The following is a 21,070-nucleotide window of genomic DNA, read 5'->3' as shown; positions in this document are numbered from 1 at the left end:
TCGTCCAATTTTGTGGGGTACTTCCAAATGCTACAAGCTCAAATATCAGTCCATGCAAACGACGGCCAAACAACTAGGAGCTACTCCTCGGGGCCGCCTCCACAATCCACACTCAAATGAACTGAACTCTACAGACAACTTGGCAGCTAGATTTAGCTCAAGCAAAAGAAATCACGGGCTCGGCTATAACACTCGAATTGGGTTGCAAATTCGTCTCCAGCAATGTACATTCTTCCGAGTCTGAAACATGACGATGCGATGCCGAAGGACACCTGAGGACGCGCTCCCGAAACCCAAACAAGTTCTTCTACACCTCGCGTACTAGTCATTGGCAAAGTTGGATGAAAATCAGATCCAGGCTTGGGCTGCGAGATTGAAACCAGACATAGTAATGCCAATCTCATATGGTCTGAAAGGTGCTGATTCTATCCTACGTTGACCCAGAGCCGCTCTCAATCTGCTATGCAGAAGAGTCGCCTGCTTGCCAAGGAGTTCATGAAAATAAGCATTGCTTGGGGTGGGCCCAGTCCTACCGAGCTTTTAATCTGTAGTGGCCGCGTTCGTCTCCCGGTAACTCATTGGCTCATTGTCTAATCGGCCTTGTTCTCACCTAAGGTAATAGCTCTACGGCAGTGTTTCTCGTCTTCATGGGGGCACCAACAGCAGGCACTGAGAACAAGATCGAGCGATGCAATCCCATTCGGCATAAGAATGACGAAGAAGACCGTGGCATATTCTTTGTTTCATAGCCGTTGAGTCAAAACGGTGACGTTTGCGCCATCTCTGTTGAGATGCGCCTAGGGAGATATGAGCCGAACCCATTCTTATGCATTGCCTATTGCGACCATGCAGCTGGACCTCAGCTACTCGAGAAGTAGAGTGCCCCCAACATCGTCTGGAACCTATATTGCCTACACCTGAAGAAGAAACGCCACCTCGAAATACCTCCCACCCAATGATTTGTCCTATGTCCTCCACGGTCAAAATCTTCGGCACGTATAGAACCGAATGCCTATGCATGGAAGCCCTTCACATTCTTCATCGTACGATTTTCGTCTTTTTCGTCTCCGATGATACAATTGAGAGCGTCTCTGAGAGATTAGTCGGGGGAAGATAATGCAGAGGGGATAGCAGAAGGAATGCTTGTGGTTGACGACAGGCTTGAAGTTGATGGTTAACTTATAGTTTGCATCTGCGCGCTAACCCCCGGATGTGGCTGGTGCTGGACTTTCTACTCACCAGCCACATCCTTCGGTGGCTGGCACTTCCTTCGATTCATGCCCCGTACAGGAGTCATGAATCATCGCATTAACAGCTCACAAGTGAGTGGATGATGAGAATATATAAAGTTGATAGATCACTTTTCTTAACACAACGGAGCCTTAGGGGGAAGAAAACCAAAAATAAAACACAACAATACAATACATAAAGGGCAACCTGAAAAGTGGAAGCAAACAAAAACAAAAAAAAACAACCCGCCAAAGATTGCCACCAGAAGAGCCAACTCGGAACCGCCAACGTCCCTTTCCCGTCAACTCAATTAATTCACTATCGTGTTATCTCCACCTCAGCTCTCTGCTTACCTTTCCCCATCAATTGAAGTCAACCCAGAACTAATCTCTGTGGTTACGGTCACTGTCTGGACCGGAATTGACCGTGCTGGAGACTATTATTCACCGCGGGGCAGGCGTCATTCTGATCGCAGGGCGTGTTGCCAAGACATCCTCACTCCTCATCCTCACAATTTTGACGCTCTCCACTCCACTTCTCCATCCAACTGCCTTACTTTAACTCGTACTACTACTTCTCTTACTTACAATCCCAGCTTAACCACTTAAAGACAGCCATCCCCCAGTCTTGTATCTTCTCTGCCTTTTACTACCTGGAATACCCTTGTTCTCTGCTTCCATCTCTGTCTCTACATCAAGCACTCTCAAAGTTGTTCCGCTGCTGCTAGCAGTTCCGCCGCCTTTGGTCGGTCGTGGTCTCGACCGGCGCTGCCCGCGCGTGTGCCGTGTCGGCTTTCTCCAGAACCATCTATCATGGCTCCACGCAACAACGATGAGGCGATCCGGGAGGTCCTAGAAGATCTTGAGCTTCAACATGTCATTCTGCAAAGTTTGGAAGAAGAATGCCCCGACGCAGAGCAAGACAGACAAGAGATCTTAGATGTCATTGAGGGCCTAGAGACGCGACTGGCGGTGCTACGCGGGGAGCCCGTCGGCAGAACCGCCAATTCATCTCCGTCCCCCACGCGGAGCTCTAGTATGTCAAGAACATATTTTGACGGCGTTCCAGCCTTCCCTCTTGACAATCCTACGTCCTCTTCGCACAGTGCTGAACGTGCTGCCCGCTCCTTCCCCGGCTCTCCTCTCAATCGAACCAGTCGCAAACGTCAACTATCCACATCCTCTATTGAGGGTGAACACGATGACGGGGACGATGACTTGGATGACCTGGAGGCGCCAATCAGGCGAGAGCAGCGGAAACGGGTTCGTCACCGCTTGAGCCCTGATTCCCGTTCAAGTCGTCGCTCGGCGGAGGACGAATCCGATGAGGGACTGGACGATGGCAATGACGAGCTGCGCAGGATGCTAGGCCTGGACAGCTTCCGTCTAATGCAGGAGGAGAACCGACGAGCAGAGCAGTGGCTCAAAGCGCAAAAGGAACAAGAACGTCGCGATGCTGAATTTGCGCGCCAGCTTGCGCAGGACGACAGTATCACGCCGCACTCGGCGTTGGCTCGGAGCCCCCCGCCTCCTACTGTTCCTAGACCCCCATTCACCGCTCCAGCTCATAGCAGGTCTGTGCCTCATGCAACCTCTGCATTGTACATTCCAGGCAGTTTTCCCGGGGGACCTCGGCCTCCAAAGCGCCTGCCACCCACTGCGCCTCATTATGATGGCTATAGAGAGTCGAAAGTTGTCACGCTACCGGACGACAGTGATGATAGTGACATCGCAGAAATCGACGGCCAGGACTTCAGACCCAATCTTCTCCGTCCCCCGCTCTCACCGAGAAAGGGCCGCCAGGTATCCAATGACCGCTTCGACACTCATTCTGCAGCATGGAGAAATGGCAAGATGGGTCCGAATGGTGCAGATGATCTTCGAAGCGCCTACTCTCCCTATCTGAATGGACTTGCAGCCGGTCCCAGTGTCTTGGGTCCACCTAGTTCTCGATTTGGGCCTAGAGTCCTCCCCAGTACCATGGCACGACTGAACTCCGGCTCTAGTATGCTCAATGATATGTCAAGCACCGTATCTCAGGCAAGCAGGATCATTTTTGGTGGGTCGGACATCTCGTTTATGGGCCCTGGCGGCTACGAATCAGCTCTGGATTACATGAAGTGAGTACGCTCTGTTGACTTCAAAGGGGGTTTGCTAATCAAGCCCATGCGCAGTGATCTCTACGGGTATGGAGAGGATCCAAAGCAGACTAAAGAGGAAATCATGAAACTCCTAGAGTCTATCAGACCCGACTCTGAAATTTCTAAGGAAAATCGCGAAGGGACCCCTGAGGCACTCAAATTTACACTCCTGGAGCATCAGAAACTTGGTCTCGCGTGGATGAAGTCGATGGAGGAAGGGGAAAATAAAGGTGGAATTCTTGCTGACGACATGGGTCTTGGAAAAACTATTCAAGCCATTGCTCTCATGGTGTCACGGCCTTCCACCAACCCTGAGCGAAAGTCTACGCTGGTTATCGCTCCTGTTGCATTGATTCATCAGTGGAAGAGAGAGATCCAGAGGATCCTCAGACCTGGCAAGCATCAGCTTTCAATTCATGTCCTACACGGCGACAAGCGGACTACGACTTTCAAAGATTTGAAGAAGTACGATGTGGTCCTGACTACTTTCGGGACTTTGGCAGCCGAGTTCAAGAAGCTAGAGAAAGCCGAGGAGATCAAGAAACATGACTCAGATCTGGGCATGGGCCTCATGAATAACTTACCTTGCTTAAGTCCTCTCTCCAAATGGTATCGGGTCATTATCGACGAAGCCCAGTGTATCAAGAACAGGAAAACCAAATCTGCCATGGCGTGCTGCACTCTTCATTCCACGTATCGGTGGTGCATGACCGGTACCCCGATGATGAATTCAGTGGATGAACTGCAGTCGCTTTTGAAGTTTCTGCGGATCGCGCCATATTCCAACCACGAGAAATTCCAACGTGTGAGTCTGGCTCGTATCGCTTCTGCTGATGACCGATGACTGACTTTGATCTCCAAGACTTTCACAAATCCCCTGAAGGGTAGTCCCGCTGGCCGCGAGAAGACAATGCAGGCATTGCAGGTTCTGCTCAAAGCAGTTCTTCTACGGCGCACCAAGACTTCCAAGATTGACGGTAAACCCATCCTACAGCTACCGCCCAAGGTGTCCGAGAGGGTGCATGCTGTCTTCAGCGAGGAAGAGGATGAGTTCTACAAAGCCCTCGAAACCCGCACTCAGCTTCAGGTCAACCGATACATTGAAGAGGGCACCATGGGGCGCAATTACTCCAGCATCCTTGTGCTGCTCCTCCGACTCCGACAGGCGTGTTGTCATCCGCATCTGATCAAAGATTTCAGCATTGAAACTCCTGTGACATCAGATGAGTTGGACCTTGTCGCAAATGCCAAAGCTCTTAGCGATGAGGTTGTCACTCGACTGAAGAACAATGACGACCTCGAATGCCCAATCTGTATTGATGCTGTTGAGAATCCGGTGATTTTCTTTCCTTGCGGTCATGGAACTTGTGCAGAATGTTTCTCAAGAATCTCAGACCCTGCAGTTGCAGTCAGAAACGGAGTCGATGGCGCCAATGAGATCAAATGCCCCAACTGCCGCGGTAAAGTGGACCCCAAGAAGATTACTGATCACATCTCGTTTAAGAAGGTACACTGCCCCGATTCGACAGAGGGGGATGAGGAGGTTCCTGAGCCAACAGATGGGACGGCGAGTGAGGATGACAGCGATGATGACAGTGATGATGATAGCCTGTCTCGGTTCATCGCCGATGACGATGAGGACTACGGTGGTAGCAGGACACGCAAATCTAAGGGCAAAAAGCCACAGAAGACCAAGAAGACCCTTGCCCAGCTCCGCAAGGACGCCCAGAAGAACCAGAAGGCTAAGCGCAAGTATCTGCGCCGTCTTGAAAAGACCTGGATCCCGAGCGCCAAGATCGAGAAGACGATGGAAATCCTCCGAGGCATCAGCACCAATGACAGCAGCGAAAAGACCATCATTTTCAGTCAATTCACATCTCTGCTTGACCTGCTCGAGATCCCCATTGCGCGTGAGGGCTGGGACTATCGGCGCTACGATGGCAGTATGAAACCTGCGGAAAGAAATGCATCTGTCATAGAATTCACGGACAATCCTGACTGCAAGGTCATGCTGGTGTCCCTCAAAGCCGGTAATTCCGGATTGAATCTGGTCGCCGCCTCACAGGTGATTATCTTCGATCCTTTCTGGAACCCTTACGTGGAGGAGCAGGCTGTGGACCGTGCTCATCGTATTGGGCAGGCACGCCCGGTGCAGATCCATCGCATCGTGGTGAAAGGCACGGTTGAGGACCGAATCCTCGAGCTTCAGGATCAGAAGCGCGAGCTTGTCGAGGGAGCGTTGGACGAGAAGGCCTCGAAGAATGTTTCCAGATTGGATACTCGGCAACTGCGCCATCTTTTCGTAAGTCGACCACCGTATATTCCTAGAGCGCGCTCATCATACTAACGGATTTTGTTTAGAATATCCATTAATGTGGCCGACACGGTCTTATTGTTCAGTCAAGATTGCAGGCGTTGACATTTCTTCTGGCGCAATCACCACCATAACGATACCCTGGGTTTTCTCGTGTGTTTCTCTTTCGCGTGCTGCTTTAATGTTTTTTCGAATTGGCGCCGCGCTCTCTCGATGACATATACATAGGTTGGAAAGTCTGCATTTAGATCGCTCTGCATCGAGGTCGGTGATTTAGTTGAATGAAGGCCATACAGTACATGCAGCAGGAACATAGCTTAAGAGCCATAGGCCAATGGAGTTTGCTTTCTTGCACCCCTTTCGATCTCGGTGAGGTTAGACTGTACCACAAACTCGTAGATCATGGTATGTCTGCGAATGGCTGATGAGCGGCAGTACTCATGATATGCATGTCATAAGTAGGACATATTATTCAAGAATCCTTTCAATTCAATCTAGCCCGACGTAGTATCTCACTCATACAGAAAGGAAATTACCTGGTGCCACCCACTCACTTAGTCCTAAACTTCCCAACGAATTTCTCCCAGCAGTACATCACCAACCATGCAATGTATGTTCCAGACTAACGTCTCCTCCTGATACACCACAAACATCCCCCAGCCCCAAGCTCCAGATCTATATTCAATGTGATAGCCACAACCCGGCCTCACAATTTTTAACGCAAAGGCAAGGTGGCCGAGTGGTCTAAGGCGCTAGTTTTAGGAATTCCTTCTTAACGGAACGAAAACCACTAGTTCGAAAGAGCATGGGTTCGAATCCCATCCTTGTCATTTTGGCTGTTGTTTTGCTGTTTTTTTTTTTGCTGGGTAAGGGCAGGGAAGGTGAATCTTGGGGCTGCGTGTATGTTCAGCAATAGGCTTGTGCTGTTTATTCATGATCTACTACTATCCCCGATGCTATGCTTTGGATTGTCGAATGCGGGCAACGTCACGTTTAATAAATATTCATAGGCATTGCATTGCACTGTACCGCACTCACTCACTCACTCACTCTATTGGAATTCGCAAGGCAGGCGGCGGTGGAGGAGAGGGGGGAGGGTGGGTTGTTTATTTGTCAATGGCCCGCGCGCTCGCCGGCGGTGTTGGCTGGCTGCTTCCAATTGTTCCTCGGCTGGATAAATGGATGGCGGACGGCTGGCTGGCTGAGGGGTAACGTTCAGGGAATCCACCATCAAGCTGGAGGCTTACTAGGTATCCCGTAACGAAGGCCCGGGTTGACTGCCCCCGTCGTTGGGTCTCAATCTCAACCCAACTGCTCTCCCAGCCTCTGGGTTGTCGGTGACGTCACTCTTTTCGGTTCGTGGTCTCCTCTTTGGGGGGGGGGGGGTCTACGCTGGATGATTACGGTAAGCCTGGTGGATTGCATGGGTTGGTTTAGTGGGTGATTGGGGTGACTGGGTATGGGTTATGGCATTGATGTGGGAATTATGCGGGAGGGTACAGTGCGGGTGGAAGATATATCTGCATTTGAGGTTATCCCTCCTGCATGTTGACAAGATCTATGCCTACGGAATGCCCTCATCTACGACCCATCGGTTTTGAAGATTTATCTGTCTGTTGTTTGCTCGAATGTCTACTCAATGATACCTCCTCAAAGCCCAAGGTAAAAAAAAATCCTGTCATACTTTTGTACCTATTATGTGCGACTTCGCGTATTTAAGAAGCTTTTGGTTTTTGCTCTCTTGCTGCTGCAGGCCCGTCATCCGTGTGGCAAAGAAGTTAAAACTTGAACTGTGTGTTGAAAGAGATAATAAGGAGTCTAGACTACTAGTGGTAAATGTTGCAAATGCATAATCATGCTCCGACCCCGTCTTCCTCGCGGCCCAATTTTGCTCCGCCTCCTGACTGCTGATCGATCGTGGCATTCGTGATTCCCAGATTTCGCAAACGGTACCGCACCCCCCGGGCGGGCGATGCCCGGGTTGCGAGCACGACCGCTATGAGAATAAATCTACCGGGGAGACCCCCGGAGCTTTATCATGGACCGCACGCTTACAAGTCGGCGTCATCCTCATCGGGCAGGGGCAGGGCAGAGGCCGCCTCCATCTCCTGCTGGTACTGTTTCATGAGATCGGGGTTGACAGCGACCTCGGGGGGAGCGAGGGCGGGAGCGGCGACGAATTCCTGGTAATCATTAGCGCGCCGTTCAGAAGTGTCGACCGGAGTAAGAAGTATAGACTCACCAGCTGGGGGTTGCCGACCAACTTGCGAGCGAGCCAGAGGAAGGGCTTCTCGAAGTTGTAGTTGGACTTGGCGGAGATGTCGTAGTACTGGAGGTTCTTCTTGCGGTGGAAGGTGATGGTCTTGGCCTTGACCTTGCGCTCCTTGACATCGACCTTGTTACCGCAGAGAACGATGGGGATACCCTCGCAGACACGGACGAGATCACCTGGGATAAGGTCAGTCATGACCCTGAGATGAGCAGCGCTCGGTGTGGAAGAACACTTACGGTGCCAGTTGGGGACGTTCTTGTAGGTGATACGGGAGGTAACGTCGAACATGATGATACCGCACTGTCCGTTGATGTAGTAACCGTCGCGGAGACCGCCGAACTTCTCCTGACCAGCAGTGTCCCATACGTCGAACTGGATGTGTCCCAAGTTCTGTTCACAGAGGTTAGTCCTGCATACCGAACAAAGACGGCGAGCCCCGGTCAAAGCGGGGTTGGCTGGCGGGGCATACGGTGTGGAATTGGAGAGGGTGCACTTCGACACCGAGGGTCGCGATGTACTTCTTCTCGAACTCGCCAGTCAAGTGGCGCTTGACGAAGGTGGTCTAGAGAGGTTTGAAGGTTAGCTATGGGCGTCTCGTATCATCGGGCTGATAGGTAATCAAGTTTTTCTGCCGGTGGTTGGAGGATGAGGATGGCCGGAACACAGAGATAAACAAGGCACCGTAGCACCACTGCATTATTCCACAGTGGACGAAAAGGGAAAAGAAGAGTCGATATATCATATATATCATATCACAAGATATCACAAGAAAGCAGAAGAAATGCAGGAGGGGTATTTGATGATACTTGCCTTTCCGGTACCACCATCACCGACAAGGACGAGCTTAAAGGTTGGTACTTGCTGATCAGCCATGGTGAAGGGTATGTGAGAAATTTAGTAAAGTAGAGGCAAAATGAGTGCGAAAATCGAGAAGTCGTCAAGCCGATGCGACAGCTGATGGGGGGTGAGAAAAGACGTTCGAAAGAACGGGAGTGGAGGAGGAACAAGAAGAGTGAGTGGGTGGGATGGTTTCTTCTACCAGTGATGGAATTTTTGCCGCGAGTCGGTCACCAAAGCCTCCACTCACGTGCCTCCTCGCCGCCTCAGGCCGCCATGCCCCGCCGTTCTTTCGATTTCTACGCCCACCGCCAATTGCCCGATTCTGCGGAATAAGTGCATACCTAGTAGTGAGAGACAATCAGGATACATAGGTAGGTAGGACAAGTAAATCAATTAGATAGGCTGTTAGAGGACAAGAATCTGTTCAACTACGCACACTGGGAAATCATACGAATACTACCAACACAACCGTTCTATATTGCTTCCTTTCGCAGTCCTCGGGAGTTTCCATCCAGTGGATGGAAACCCCCACCAGTATAAATGCTCCCTACATATGCGTTCTGTATTGCTTCCTCTCTCAATTCTCGGAACCTGAAGTTTCCATCCACTGGATGCAAAGTTGCCAAGTGCATTTTCCACCTCCCATCCTAGCTCGCTTCGATCACGAAGCACACTTGCTTCCCTCTCGTTCAGTGAAGCGAAGCTTGCACCCAGGATTTCAACTGACAATGTCAAGATAGGACCTTGTTGAACTCCCGTGCTTCGTGCTATTGACGAGAAGACCACTACTCATTATGGCAACGTCGAGAAGGAGGATTGCATTAAACTTAATCATCATAATCCGTTGTTTCCTCATGGAGACAGATTGAAACGCCACCGTAGATGCTCCCTTATAGTTGCTCAAACACAGAAGGAAAGTCATGAATCCATACCACATGCATCATGATAGGGACGAAATAAATCATGCATGGTAATACCAGTACCCATGATACACTCGCTCCTGTCATAGAGGAACTAAATGACAACCTAACAGACCTCGGCCACCCCAATCACGGCGAGGGGTGAGCGCCAGGCTGAGCTCAAGATCATTGGCCGAGGTCGTATCCTTTCTGGTGATGATGACCGCCACGGGGCGCTAATTTCAGGTTAGTCAAAGAAGCTTGGGAGACAGAAGACACAGAACAAGAAACGTACCCCCTCGTTTTGCTGGACAACCTGAGCAACTTTCGACAGACGTTCGTGGTTCAACCAGTTCACACTTCCAAAATTCCGTACAGTATCGCCAGCTTTAAGTCCGGCTTGGTCCGCAGGGCTGCCAGGAACAACACTATTGACTTTCGCAAAAGGAACTCCGGCAGCCTCGCTCCCTGCAGCGTCACTGCCGGCTGCACTGGTTGGTACAGCTTGCGTATTATTGGTATTGCCATCGGATGGTGCAGTAGCCTGCGCACGCTGCAGGCTCGCGAAATGATCATGTATCCCCTTCTCGAGAAGCGACATGACTTCTTTATGATCCGTTCGTAGTCTGATGATGCGCGCTCGGGTGGTTCGTACTATCGGAGATCTTAGCATGAGGACTGTAGACAAGGCGATCGAGACTGACTTTGGGCGACATCTATGTCATCTCGGGGGTATCCATCGAACGTCGTCAAAGAGGTGTTCATGTGAACGCCATGCTATGTGATGCATGAGTAGATTAGTACCCGGTTTATAGGCAAGAGGGAGCAGAGGAGGTATGTGATGGTGCTTACGGAGCTGAGCACGCTGCTAAGAGCTGAAAGTTCCGCTTCGATGCGTTCTTTCTCTTGCATGAGATCGACGACACCGAGCTTGGATAGATCGCGAGCAGGAGCCTCTCCGGACGTGGGTCCGGAGGCGACTGTAGGAGCATGGATGTTATTGTTGTTGTCCATGGATATTCCCATGCTATTATGGGACGGAAGATGAGTGTTCAAGGTTGGATGGATTCTCGCGACACCAGGATTGGGACAGTCGGGAAGATGACGGTGGTGGGTCTGGCCGCGGCGGGAAAATCTGGGGGAATTTCCCCTCTCGGTAAGCCGAACATCAAAATATCTGCTAAACTAGTAGTGGAATTTCTGCACTCACTGCAGCACTGTCTGCTACCATGCACAATGCACATTACATTACTTACATGATTAGACAACTCTGTAACCAATTGTCTGCCAGTATCACGACTAATAGGATGTCCTTGAACTTGCACTGCGAGAAGCTTTTAGTAACTGGTGTGACATTTATGCACTCCCAGGCATGATAATTGGGGAACACAGATTACGCTGGAGCTTCAACTAGTATTCTGGAACAGCGCCGTGCAGTGGTGCGCTCTAGGCCGCTTGAAAAAAGTGGTTTGCTAAGAACAATGGCTCTAAGTACTGTCATTGTGTCTCTCTGTCGACCGGAGGCAAAGGCATATCCCCGACACTTCCCCTCCTTACTCGCCTGCGCTGGTCGTGGCTTCCTTCCAGTGTGGCCACCGTCAGAATTGACATCCAACCAGCTACCAGTCGACTTATCTTCATACTGAACTAGAGCGAGCTAGGTTAAACTGTGTCGGTCGCCAGATATATCGCCATGGAAGAATCCAAGGACATCGCCGAGACGCCGGTGCTTGTGCTAGAGACAGCAGGACACGGAAAAAGACCAAACAATGGCAACACCGTTCCAGCAAGCTCAGACCCGGTAACAGCGTTCAAACGATGGGTGAATAGTCTGCGATCGCGGAGAGGCTTTCCTCCTGTCGGTCCCCAAAGATACGTCGAAGGATGGATGGAGATACCCCAAACCGATCCATACACCGGTTCCGAAATGCCGCTTACCCAAGAAGCTCAAGAGAAGAAGTGGGAGTCTTGGTCGAATCACTCCTCTCACCTGGAGACAGTAAAGACGACGACAATCAGCATTGCTAGTCAAAGTGTTGTGCGATCGAGGGGCACTACTCAAAGTACCACAAATCAGAGCGTCAAGTCGGACCTCCGTGAGTCGCTAGAGAGCATAAGGCCAGCCTTGAGTTCATCCATCGATGAGGACGCCCAGAATAGAGCGATCAAGAGGCGCCGTGTTTTGCGAGAGCTGATTAGCACCGAGTGTGATTACGTCTTTGGTTTGAAAGCACTTGCTGATGTATACCTTTCACTTCCATACCACCTCCCAACCTGACTCCACACGCCGTTGAGCTAACCCCGTACAGGCACTTTTTATCTTCTCCGTCAGGCCGGAGATTTACTATAATGTTCAGCAGCTTCGAGATATACACGAAGATTTCCTAGCCCAACTTCGGAAGCTGACACCGATCTCCAACCTTGCTGGAGCCGAGTTCGACAGTTTAGTCCCCCAAACAGCCCACAAGCACTTTGGCGCCTTTGATTCGAGTTTTAGAGCACTTCATTCAAGGTCTCTGAGATCGCGAAGCTTCAAAGCATCGGTAAACTCACGCCTAAGGGCCCTCGCCGCAGAGACGAAAGAGGCTTTAGAGGTTGCGCAAGCCGTAGGAAGATTGGTGAGGTCTCCCCTGTTTAATCTTTGATTCCTTCTCTAATGACGATTCTCCTCTTAGTCAAGGAACTTCATGATTTACAACCTGTTCTGCAGTAGCTATGGTTTGCTCACGTTTGATGTCGAGCTGCTTCGTTCATCTGTTCCCAATTGGCGGATCTTCGACTTGGGTATTGAGGCACTATCAAAATCCGTGGCTTCCATCGATAGACAAGCGCACGAGAAGCACAGATCTATGATCTTGGATGATCTTCTTATAAAGGTATGACTTGCTCGCTTTAGTGATTAGAATGCAGGCACTGACAACTTTATAGCCAGTACAGCGCCTGTGCAAGTACCCCCTTCTACTAGAGGAATTACTCCGCTGGACACATATTCAAGATGACCCATCCGCCCATGATGGCATTCGACAGATTCTGGAAAGTGTTCGACGGGTCGTGCAAGAAGTCAATCAAATCGTCAACAACCCCATAAACAGAGACCTGGTCTTCAAGACGAGGGAACTACAGAACATGCTGGACTTTTCAGAAGGGGTATGTCTCCATGTGTCCTTTTCAATTCCGAAAGGTTACTAAAGCGGCGTCTGTGAAACAGAACAAAACCCTTGATCTATACAAGCAGCTTGGGCCGCTGATACTTTGCGGTGTCCTGCATGTTACCTATTCCTCCCCTACAGAATCTGCCGCCGCTGGCTTCATGGTCTGCGTTCTATTTAGCAGCCACATTCTTTTTGCGAGCATGAACGACAACAATCGAAGGCTTGAAGCGCTGATGTGCCTTCACATCCCGGATCTCAAAATCGACACCTTGCATAATGGCGAAGGTGACTGGACTTTCCACCACATACTCTTCTTGGACTAATGAGTTGGTAGGCATTAGCTGTGACTGTGTGTTCTCCTGGAAGTTGGTATTCTATAACTCTGGTACGAGATATGAGCTGGTGCTCAGCGCATCGTCTGCAAGCGAGGAGAAGAAATGGACAACAGAGATACTTAAGTGTGCGGCAACGTCGACCAAAGTACAAAGAGATATTAGAGAGAGGTCAAGGCGGTTAGCATTTGTTTCCTTGGACTTGGTCCCACTGGATAGCACGGTGCTTCCTTTGTCTCGTCGACCATCGATGCAAACATTAGGCGCACCAAGACCGCCAGCGGAATACCCTATTGTAGTTATCAAGAGGACACATTGCCCGTACCTCCTAGAGGAACATAACCCAGCGGATGGCGATACAGATCGTTCTCAGGAGCTTCCAGACGAGCTCGTGACGACGGTCGTTGCTAAAAGACAAGACCGAATCCGTTTGGAACGTGTAATCTCGGCAGTCTATACACGGAATGCGCTTCCATATCCCGGCATGACTCTAGCAATGGGGGACCTTCTTTTCCGACCAGGCTCGATCATGAGGAGGAATCTTAATCGAAAACAGATATTGAGGAGACGTGCGAGCTTTGTGAACGTTAAGGCCACAAGAGCGGCTGCTGCTTCGGCCAAGAGGGAAATTCGTCCGTTGGACGGCGATTACAAGAGACTGGAAAAATGCGACGGGGAGCTTGGACTCGAGAAGCCGAGATCCAACGGACCGGTACTTGATGATCAAAAGGGCCCTTGTGTTCTACGCGATGGTAGGGAAACAGTCAAACGTGTCAGGACATTCAAAATGACAGGCACGCCCAAGTCAACACCCAGCCCTGAGACTCCTTTGACCAAGAAGAAGGACACAAGTCAGGAGCCCCCTGAGAACTCAGCTACGAAGCCATCCACAATCCGTAGGATGTTGAATTCCATGTCAACGAGGAAACCGAAAAAGAATGGACGCATGAGGGTGGGGAGTGGAGCTTCATGATGACAATGATGCAACTGATTTCCAGGGGTCACCAAGCACGGAGGGACAAGCATAGGCATGCATATCGCGGACAAACTTTTCCAAAAACTGTACTGGACGTACTCAGTACCCATGATTATTCTTGCAGTTTCCTAAGGGTTCGAGGACGTGGGGAAAGTCGACGCAGGTGTTTGATGGAGTACTTGGCGGGAGGTGGGGATAGTAATTAGCAGCGTTAGTGATCCAAAACGACCTAAATTGCTGGAACGAAGTGCGGCACGAGAATAGTAGTGATGATGATGACGATGATGCTATTTAGTGATGAGGGAATCTGATCACCTAATGAGCTGGTAGTGATTCTCCACCGAAGTTACAAGAAGGGTAAATACTGGTACTGTTGAGCGGATCAGTCGACGTAGCATGGACAAGACCGATGACGTCGGTGTTCACTTCAGCGCACGATGGCATGTTTTGACCACGTCGGTAGTATTATTTAAGGGTGGTTGTTGTCGACTTGAAGCCATTCAGTCTTCCAATTAAACTCACAAGCATCTATTATCTCAAGAATTAAGCAACTGAGCTTTTCATCAACACGATATCCCACCTTTCTCGCTACTCCGCATTTGCCTGATTGCCCCGACATCTTGACAGTCTGTTTCGGGTAACATTTTAGTGACGTCATCAACCAGCCCCTCCTCCATACTCCATCCGACTCTACTTCAACTACTTTATCTCATTTCTTCCCACCCCACCTTCTCTTGTTTCTCCTCCAGTACCGACAGTCAAATCTGCCTACTACGAGGAACTCTCAGTGATCATTATCTTTTCAAAACCACTCAATTGATTCCATCGTCAACCCCTCAAATCTATCAAAATGCCTCGTGCCGTTGAGCAAACCTCCAAGATGTTCTACAAGGGTTCATCTGATGACTTCGTCATCTTTGTCGACGATAACGACATTGTGAACAAGTGGCGCAACGACCGCTCCATCCCCCTGGCCGACGTGGTCAACGGCTTCAAGATCTTTGTCACTCACAAGTAAGCTTCTTCCCCTTTCCAACCCAACTTGCTCCCCTTCAATACACACTCCGGTTCTAACGCAATTCCAACCCAGGCACGGAGCCCAGGGTATCCTGGACAACGCCAGCAAGTCGAGCCTCCAGAACGAGTTCGGCACCGACAACGAGGACGACTGCTTGATCAAGATCTTGGAGAACGGTGAATTCCAGAGCTCTCAGGTAGGATTTTCACCAATCACACCTTTCTTCTTTGTCGTCTAGTATAAGCAATTACTGACCTTGTTCTGTGATTTCTCCAGTCCCGTGAGCGTCAGGATGACACCAACTTCGCCAACGGCCCTGCTCTTCGATAGATGATGCTAGACGCTTTCTAATAAGCTGATGCTACTGCTGGCTGGCTGGCTGGCTGGCTGGCTGGCTAGCTGTTTTCCTGTTCTGCTGCAGAAGTGTTCAGGATAATTTCTTTGATGTTTATTCTCTCTTGATGAGCCCATGTGTTTCTAGCGGATGAAATATGGTTTTTTAAACCTGGTACCATGGTACCAACCAATCTGGGGTGTTTTGAGAAACGTGTGATATGTTGATTGTGGTGGAAATAGGTTGACTAATTTAGTGTCTACTTGTTTGATAACTGAATACAAATACCCATGTCAGATCTGGAAGGAGTGTGCAAGTTGTAGACTTTTTTTCGATTTAGTAATTGAAGGTTAGATCGATCTATATATCTAGTTGTCATTGATCCTGACTGGAATTATCCTCATCAACACTACGGTCTTTTGGTTGCTGCTGCTGCTCCTCCCTCTCCCCCCGGCGCTTCTTCACCCACACCCCCAGCTCATTCCACACAGCCTGTTTCTCCGCCACCGACATCCCAGCCGCCAACCCACTCGTCGTCGTAGCCACAAACACCCTCGCCCCAGGCCAATTCTTTTCTCCTGCTGATGACGACGATGACGGCCCCGACCCACCACCACCACCATCCTCATCGCCCGAAATGACCGCCCCCATATTCATCCCCTCATCCTGCCACCCGTACCGAAACTCCTCCTTCCGGATCCTGCGCCCCGTCTTCACCCGCCACACCGCCTCCCAGATACTCTTCCCGACCAGACACACGACGGCGGGCCGCTGCGCCGCCACTTTCGCCTCGAGCACCGGCACCCCCGCGTCCATCTCCGCCCGGCTGAGCATGCTGGCGTCCCGCGTCGGCCGCTCCACGATGTTCGTGTTCCCGATGTTGTACAAGCCCGGCAGCGCGTAGGTGTCCGACGGCGGGTGCCGGATCGCCGTGATCCCCGACCAGTGCAGCAGCTTCCAGAAGAGGTTGGAGGGGTGCGCGTACGCATGGCCTGTCACGCCGGTGAGGATGCCGGGGTTGACGCCGACGAGAAGGAGGTCCAAGTTTTTGGGGATTGTGTCGCGGAGGAGGCTGGGGGTGGTGGGGGGTGTTGGGGGTTTGGGGGTGCGGGTGCGGGTGCGGCGGTGGCGGGGATTGGTGGTGGTGCTTTTGGGGGTTGTGGATGGTGAGGATGAGGGTGATGGTGATGGTGATAGTGAAGATGGGGTTGGTGCTGAGGATGGGGTGGAACGGGAGCGGGTGAAGGAGCGGGTGATTCGTGTTGTGGTTGTGGTTGTGTTTGTCGAGGGGAAAGTGCGACGTAGCATGGTGGTTGTTGTGCGTTGGCGCTTGGAGGAGGGTGAGGAGATGCTCGACTCGTCTGGTCTATTCTCTAGATATGGTTGTTGCGGTGGTGGGGAGAGTTTACGTTTTGAGCGAGTCGTCGCGAGGTCTTGCGAGGCATTGTTGGTGGTGGTGGTGGTGGTGGGTTTGAGGGTAGGAGGCTCGGTGGCGATGTTCTTCGCTGTGTGGAAGTATTGGTTCAATCTCCCGTTGAAGCTGGTCTTCTTGTTCACGGGGACATTCTCGATCTCTTCAGCCAAGCCGATATCTTCCTCAAAACGCTTCGTGAGGAGCAAAGCTGACATTGTGTTGCTGCGAGGGAGGTTGAACTGGATGTAGATTCTGTTCTTCGGGAGTTAGTAGAAATGAGTAGACGGTTTTATGTTTACAAGTGATCAAAGTGATTGGGTTAGTGGCGCTCGCGGACTCTTGTCCCATCCAATGAGCTCATCTCAATGGCAAAAATTGCAGTGGCGTTGCCTGTCTGTCTGTCAGGCCTCGAGCGGATGAGATGGGGTTATCCAATATCCAGTTGATTCAGTCCAGGAACGACTAATCCCATTGGAGTAATTTTGGTTAGTCGCTGCACCACCTCAGGCACTGCACTAGCCTGACTGTCATGTGAGTTAAAGTGATGCCTCGGAATCCAGGCAAAAATGGATCAGTCACATCTCACAGTGAGCCAGGAGTTAAAATTTGGTTGCGATTGATCGTTTTTTGGACAGATATATTTCTTGTAATCTCTAGGATTATGTATGCTAGCTATATCATAGTATTTACAATAAGCCCAAGGTAATTAGTACGCTTGCTCTTTGGAGCATAGATCGCCACCAAGACTTTAAATGCTGATTCCTCCTGCATAAGAGCTGGAAATGGTCATTACCGACTATATCCCAAAAATTTCTCTTCCCAGACGCCAATAATGATATAAGGGTATTCGCAAAACTATCATCGTGAATTTCGTAGTCATAAGTCCTTCATGGAAAGCAGGCAGAATGAATCAATGCCACACTATACTTTGTATTCGCTTCGTTTAGGCAGGGTCCAAGGTTCGGGACATACCACCTGTGCTCATGTTAGCTCAATCACCACACACTCGATACGATCGTGGGCCACATACCTCGCCCTCGCTATAAGCCCAGAAATAAACCCCGATCCCGATGACGTAGTATATCGCCGGGTCCGTCCCTTGGTAGAGAAGCATAGCGAGAAGAGCGTTGAGAGGATAGAGGATCAATCGGAACTCGATGCTGCGGTGTGGTATCGAGCCCGCGACATATTTCAGAGGCCATTCCCAGGCGATGCCAACCAGCCCCATCAGCAGATTGAGGATTTGGAGTATCGGAATAGGCGTGACGGCGCCGTTCAGATTCTTCGTCATAAAGTCCCAAAATACTTTGGGCCAGATGAACCCCTCGACTGCGCTTCCTATTTGGACTGGCAGTGAAGCCTCCGGTGTTAGCGATCGCAATTGACTTCGACTCAAGTGAGGTCAAGACTTACAGGCTGCCGCTGTGAGGATGATCAAGCGAGCCCAGTGGTTCTTGATAAGTCTTCCCATGACTGGCGATATGTTCTATCCAATAAGTGGAGTATGAGCAGCGTCTTCCGTCCTGCGAAAGAGTCGATGCTCGGCGGTGGTTATTCTTGGTGTTTTATCACCAACTTTGCTGGGTGCTTGTGGCTTGATGGTGGACGTTACTCCATCACTAGGTCAACTGAAGGTCCACGGAGTAGGTATAATAGTAATGGTATAATCCCTTCCTGATTGCATGGTAGATCAAGCGTTCAAATGATAATGACCCGTGCGTCGGGTTTGTGAACATCAAGATAGAAGCAACCTCGTATCGTCAAATCACATCACCTCAGAAGGTTCACCCCAAAAAGATCAGATCATGCCTCGAAAGGCCGATCCCTCGATAGGACTTTATGAGAGAGTGGGTGAAGGAGGAGGGGATTTGAGAGACAGGCGGAATACACCAAGATAGTAATAGCTCCCAGCGGCAAAAGAAGTACACACCACCTGACCGCGGCGGAATCTTTCTTCTTCCACTCTTCAACTGGGAACCATCCATAGTCCGCCTGACAAGCTAACGCACTTCCCGTCCTTTCGTCTCTCACCTATTATTATCATGACCGGACGTGATAACTGCTTCTGTTTTAGCGACCGCTCCTTTTATCAGACCAATTGAAAATGTCTGGTTACAGGAATTCACCGATCCCCCGCCCTGCTTCTTCACAGAAACGCACCTCCCTGTACTCTTGATTGGGCGCGCTTAGTCGGAGAAGCCGTGGCCCTTGCCAATGCCTTTGGGTTGACTGGCCCTGAAAAGCCCCGGTTGGGCGCTACCGGACGCAATTCATAGCCACTGAGCGGCGAAAGTCTGGCTAGACGATCGTCTCCAGCGAGTCTTGAACGTCGACGAACGTGACGGTGGAGCCACTCATGCAGAGGACTTCCGGAAACACACTTTAGCGGCCGATGCATCAGTACCAGTACCCTGTTCTTCACTTCTGATTGAACCGCCCCGAGGTTCTTGTGGAGCGCCTTCGTGTGAAGACCGACAAAGCGGGGGAGCAAGTGGCTGGATGTCCTGTTCGTCTTTGCGTTCCCCTTGTAAGGCGCCTAGCCAGGCTACACACGGTCCGACGCATTGAATTTCGCTCAGTTCATTGAGTGTAAGCGCCCTGTAGTAAAGGCTTCTGGTCTTGGACATGCCTAAGGATGCGAATGATCCGGTGGTAGCAAAACCGAGAAAGGCTGTCTTTTTTTTGGCCACTCACCGTCTTTTCCTCGGTAAATTGTCGCTGGTCATCTACGAGAAAGTTCGAACAAAAACCACTGATGCGGGTTACCCACATGGTCTGAGTCTTTGTGCAGTCGCTATCACGGAGTCTTTGTGATGGAACTTGCCAACCGTGCAGCGCCAAGCGGCCTTAGAACACCTTCGGCCTGACATGCGGATTCCTTCAACGCATCCCCCACGAAGTCATGGCTGATAGCTCTCCTCGGAGGTGAATTCTGGTTTGGTCTAGTACCTGAAGGATGTTTGTCTTGGCCAGCAGGAGACCTTATTTTTGGCATCATCTTGAATCTGATCTCCTCTGCTTGCCAGTGCATCGACAGCCACAATAGGGAGTTGTGTCTGTTCAATGGCCGCTCGGGCCATGTGTGACGGGAAGCGCGCTTGCATATCGCTTCTCATAGGTTGAACGCAGGCCCCAACTCCACCCTCTTAAAGCCAATCTCCACGAGACATGGAGAGCAGGTGGTGAGCAGTTGGCTGGATGAACCGAGTTTCGAAGGCAGTAGAGCATCCTGGCGCCACATGGTTCGTCCTGTAGTGGGCACCAGGACTTGATGAGATAGACAGGATGGTGACGAAGAGCCACCAAGTCATCCGGCTCCTCGGGCCCTGCTATGGCCGCCATTGCTACACCAATTATCACGGCATGACGATGGTCCCACAGCTGTCAAACCTCATGATGGACGGTGTGACAGTTGCCATTTGATGTTCCTGACCCGGGAATACGAGGTCAAATATGATCAATTGTTGCGAAATTTCAGGGACATAGCGCAGAGCTCACGGTCAAGCACGCGCACCACCCGATGGCTTAAGCATGAGAGAGAGTAGACGCTCTCAACACATTGGGCCTTTACATGTTCTGGGGGATGTCATAAACGAAGTTACGCTACTCAACCGGCTGATCCGTTTCCTGCAGGCTGCCCTAGCGTCACTTAGGCTGAGGCCCTGAGCAGGGGTCGCGTAAATATAGCAACACGTTTCCTCGTCAGGGCGCCTTTCCCCTCTTCACTTGCAACCAGAACCATATCTCTGGGAACCTGACATTTTTTTTTTCGACGACGTCCACCGCCACACCCCACACTGAAGCTCGCCAGAGTCTCTCATATGCTGGATTCGATCACGATAACGATGATCGCGTTCAGTCTGTTTCTTGACACTCAATTGGCCCCGAACACTCTCCCCTGATCGGACTCTCCGCACGCTGAAGACTTCGACACGGCAGTTGAGAGAAAAGGCTTTTTTCCCACGCATAGACTATCAGCGTCGGGGTCTGAGAGTAGACAAAGTTCATCGCTGACTTTATTGATGTACTAAAAATACTTAGAATCATCCCTGATTCTCCACAACTTCAGGAACTCGACCTGGTCACACTCCTTATCGTCCGCAGGAATCAAGTCATTGGCTGCTCGTTTACTGCAGCTGAAATTGACAA

The 21,070-nt window shown here is 50.7% G+C and overlaps 6 protein-coding genes and 1 non-coding gene across 7 annotated transcripts; 4 read left to right on the top strand and 3 right to left on the bottom strand.

The window, feature by feature from the left end:
* Nucleotides 1-1,563: 1,563 nt before the first annotated feature.
* BO72DRAFT_99446 (DEAD/DEAH box helicase) lies at nucleotides 1,564-5,836 on the top strand. Its single transcript, XM_040950871.1, has 4 exons — nucleotides 1,564-3,349; nucleotides 3,404-4,175; nucleotides 4,233-5,672; nucleotides 5,732-5,836. Exons 1-4 carry the CDS (start codon nucleotides 2,043-2,045, stop codon nucleotides 5,741-5,743), a joined length of 3,531 nt encoding a protein of 1,176 aa, XP_040801936.1. The 5' UTR covers nucleotides 1,564-2,042; the 3' UTR covers nucleotides 5,744-5,836.
* A 573-nt stretch (nucleotides 5,837-6,409) lies between these two features.
* On the top strand, nucleotides 6,410-6,514 carry BO72DRAFT_t122. Its single transcript has one exon. It is a non-coding gene; the product is annotated as a tRNA-Leu (tRNA).
* Nucleotides 6,515-7,347: 833 nt separating this feature from the next.
* Nucleotides 7,348-8,973, bottom strand: BO72DRAFT_447703 (Ran family GTP-binding nuclear protein). Its single transcript, XM_040944612.1, has 5 exons — nucleotides 8,767-8,973; nucleotides 8,426-8,518; nucleotides 8,193-8,346; nucleotides 7,927-8,132; nucleotides 7,348-7,867 (listed from the first exon to the last, which is right to left on the bottom strand). The coding sequence occupies exons 1-5, from the start codon at nucleotides 8,827-8,829 to the stop codon at nucleotides 7,736-7,738; spliced, it is 648 nt and encodes a 215-aa protein (XP_040801935.1). The 5' UTR covers nucleotides 8,830-8,973; the 3' UTR covers nucleotides 7,348-7,735.
* A 376-nt stretch (nucleotides 8,974-9,349) lies between these two features.
* BO72DRAFT_447702 (putative 26S proteasome non-ATPase regulatory subunit Nas2) lies at nucleotides 9,350-10,793 on the bottom strand. The gene is made up of 4 exons (XM_040944611.1): nucleotides 10,548-10,793; nucleotides 10,400-10,472; nucleotides 9,991-10,349; nucleotides 9,350-9,931 (listed from the first exon to the last, which is right to left on the bottom strand). The coding sequence occupies exons 1-4, from the start codon at nucleotides 10,707-10,709 to the stop codon at nucleotides 9,800-9,802; spliced, it is 726 nt and encodes a 241-aa protein (XP_040801934.1). The 5' UTR covers nucleotides 10,710-10,793; the 3' UTR covers nucleotides 9,350-9,799.
* A 595-nt stretch (nucleotides 10,794-11,388) lies between these two features.
* On the top strand, nucleotides 11,389-14,488 carry BO72DRAFT_428229 (putative Rho guanyl nucleotide exchange factor; the record flags this gene model as incomplete). The annotated part of the gene is made up of 6 exons (XM_040943020.1): nucleotides 11,389-11,937; nucleotides 12,005-12,313; nucleotides 12,371-12,571; nucleotides 12,624-12,842; nucleotides 12,904-13,132; nucleotides 13,182-14,488. 6 exons carry the CDS (start codon nucleotides 11,389-11,391, stop codon nucleotides 14,150-14,152), a joined length of 2,478 nt encoding a protein of 825 aa, XP_040801933.1. The 3' UTR covers nucleotides 14,153-14,488.
* A 200-nt stretch (nucleotides 14,489-14,688) lies between these two features.
* BO72DRAFT_447700 (SBDS family protein) lies at nucleotides 14,689-15,801 on the top strand. Its single transcript, XM_040944610.1, has 3 exons — nucleotides 14,689-15,169; nucleotides 15,246-15,369; nucleotides 15,450-15,801. Exons 1-3 carry the CDS (start codon nucleotides 15,006-15,008, stop codon nucleotides 15,501-15,503), a joined length of 342 nt encoding a protein of 113 aa, XP_040801932.1. The 5' UTR covers nucleotides 14,689-15,005; the 3' UTR covers nucleotides 15,504-15,801.
* Nucleotides 15,802-15,834: 33 nt separating this feature from the next.
* Nucleotides 15,835-17,353, bottom strand: BO72DRAFT_447698 (mismatch-specific DNA-glycosylase). The gene has a single exon (XM_040944609.1). It carries the CDS (start codon nucleotides 17,134-17,136, stop codon nucleotides 15,883-15,885), a length of 1,254 nt encoding a protein of 417 aa, XP_040801931.1. The 5' UTR covers nucleotides 17,137-17,353; the 3' UTR covers nucleotides 15,835-15,882.
* Nucleotides 17,354-21,070: the final 3,717 nt, after the last annotated feature.

This window comes from Aspergillus fijiensis (genome assembly GCF_003184825.1).
Source record: "Aspergillus fijiensis CBS 313.89 unplaced genomic scaffold BO72scaffold_20, whole genome shotgun sequence".
NCBI lineage: Eukaryota > Fungi > Ascomycota > Eurotiomycetes > Eurotiales > Aspergillaceae > Aspergillus > Aspergillus fijiensis.
The sequence above is the reverse complement of the archived record's forward strand: the minus strand, read 5'-3'. Positions and strand labels throughout refer to the sequence as shown.

Excerpts from the sequence above, each read along its gene's own strand:
- BO72DRAFT_447702 (XM_040944611.1), bottom strand. The coding sequence starts at position 10,709 with ATGGACAACAACAATAACATCCATGCTCCTACAGTCGCCTCCGGACCC. Across the intron at positions 10,473-10,547 it reads TTAGCAGCGTGCTCAGCTCC|CATGGCGTTCACATGAACAC; the intron begins GTAAGCACCATC and ends TGCATCACATAG. Across the intron at positions 10,350-10,399 it reads TGACATAGATGTCGCCCAAA|TACGAACCACCCGAGCGCGC; the intron begins GTCAGTCTCGAT and ends GATCTCCGATAG.
- BO72DRAFT_447703 (XM_040944612.1), bottom strand. The coding sequence starts at position 8,829 with ATGGCTGATCAGCAAGTACCAACCTTTAAGCTCGTCCTTGTCGGTGAT. Across the intron at positions 8,347-8,425 it reads ACCCTCTCCAATTCCACACC|AACTTGGGACACATCCAGTT; the intron begins GTATGCCCCGCC and ends CTCTGTGAACAG. Across the intron at positions 8,133-8,192 it reads GAACGTCCCCAACTGGCACC|GTGATCTCGTCCGTGTCTGC; the intron begins GTAAGTGTTCTT and ends ACCTTATCCCAG.
- BO72DRAFT_99446 (XM_040950871.1), top strand. The coding sequence starts at position 2,043 with ATGGCTCCACGCAACAACGATGAGGCGATCCGGGAGGTCCTAGAAGAT. Across the intron at positions 3,350-3,403 it reads TCAGCTCTGGATTACATGAA|TGATCTCTACGGGTATGGAG; the intron begins GTGAGTACGCTC and ends GCCCATGCGCAG. Across the intron at positions 4,176-4,232 it reads ACCACGAGAAATTCCAACGT|ACTTTCACAAATCCCCTGAA; the intron begins GTGAGTCTGGCT and ends TTGATCTCCAAG.
- BO72DRAFT_447700 (XM_040944610.1), top strand. The coding sequence starts at position 15,006 with ATGCCTCGTGCCGTTGAGCAAACCTCCAAGATGTTCTACAAGGGTTCA. Across the intron at positions 15,170-15,245 it reads AAGATCTTTGTCACTCACAA|GCACGGAGCCCAGGGTATCC; the intron begins GTAAGCTTCTTC and ends ATTCCAACCCAG. Across the intron at positions 15,370-15,449 it reads GTGAATTCCAGAGCTCTCAG|TCCCGTGAGCGTCAGGATGA; the intron begins GTAGGATTTTCA and ends TGATTTCTCCAG.
- BO72DRAFT_447698 (XM_040944609.1), bottom strand. The coding sequence starts at position 17,136 with ATGTCAGCTTTGCTCCTCACGAAGCGTTTTGAGGAAGATATCGGCTTG.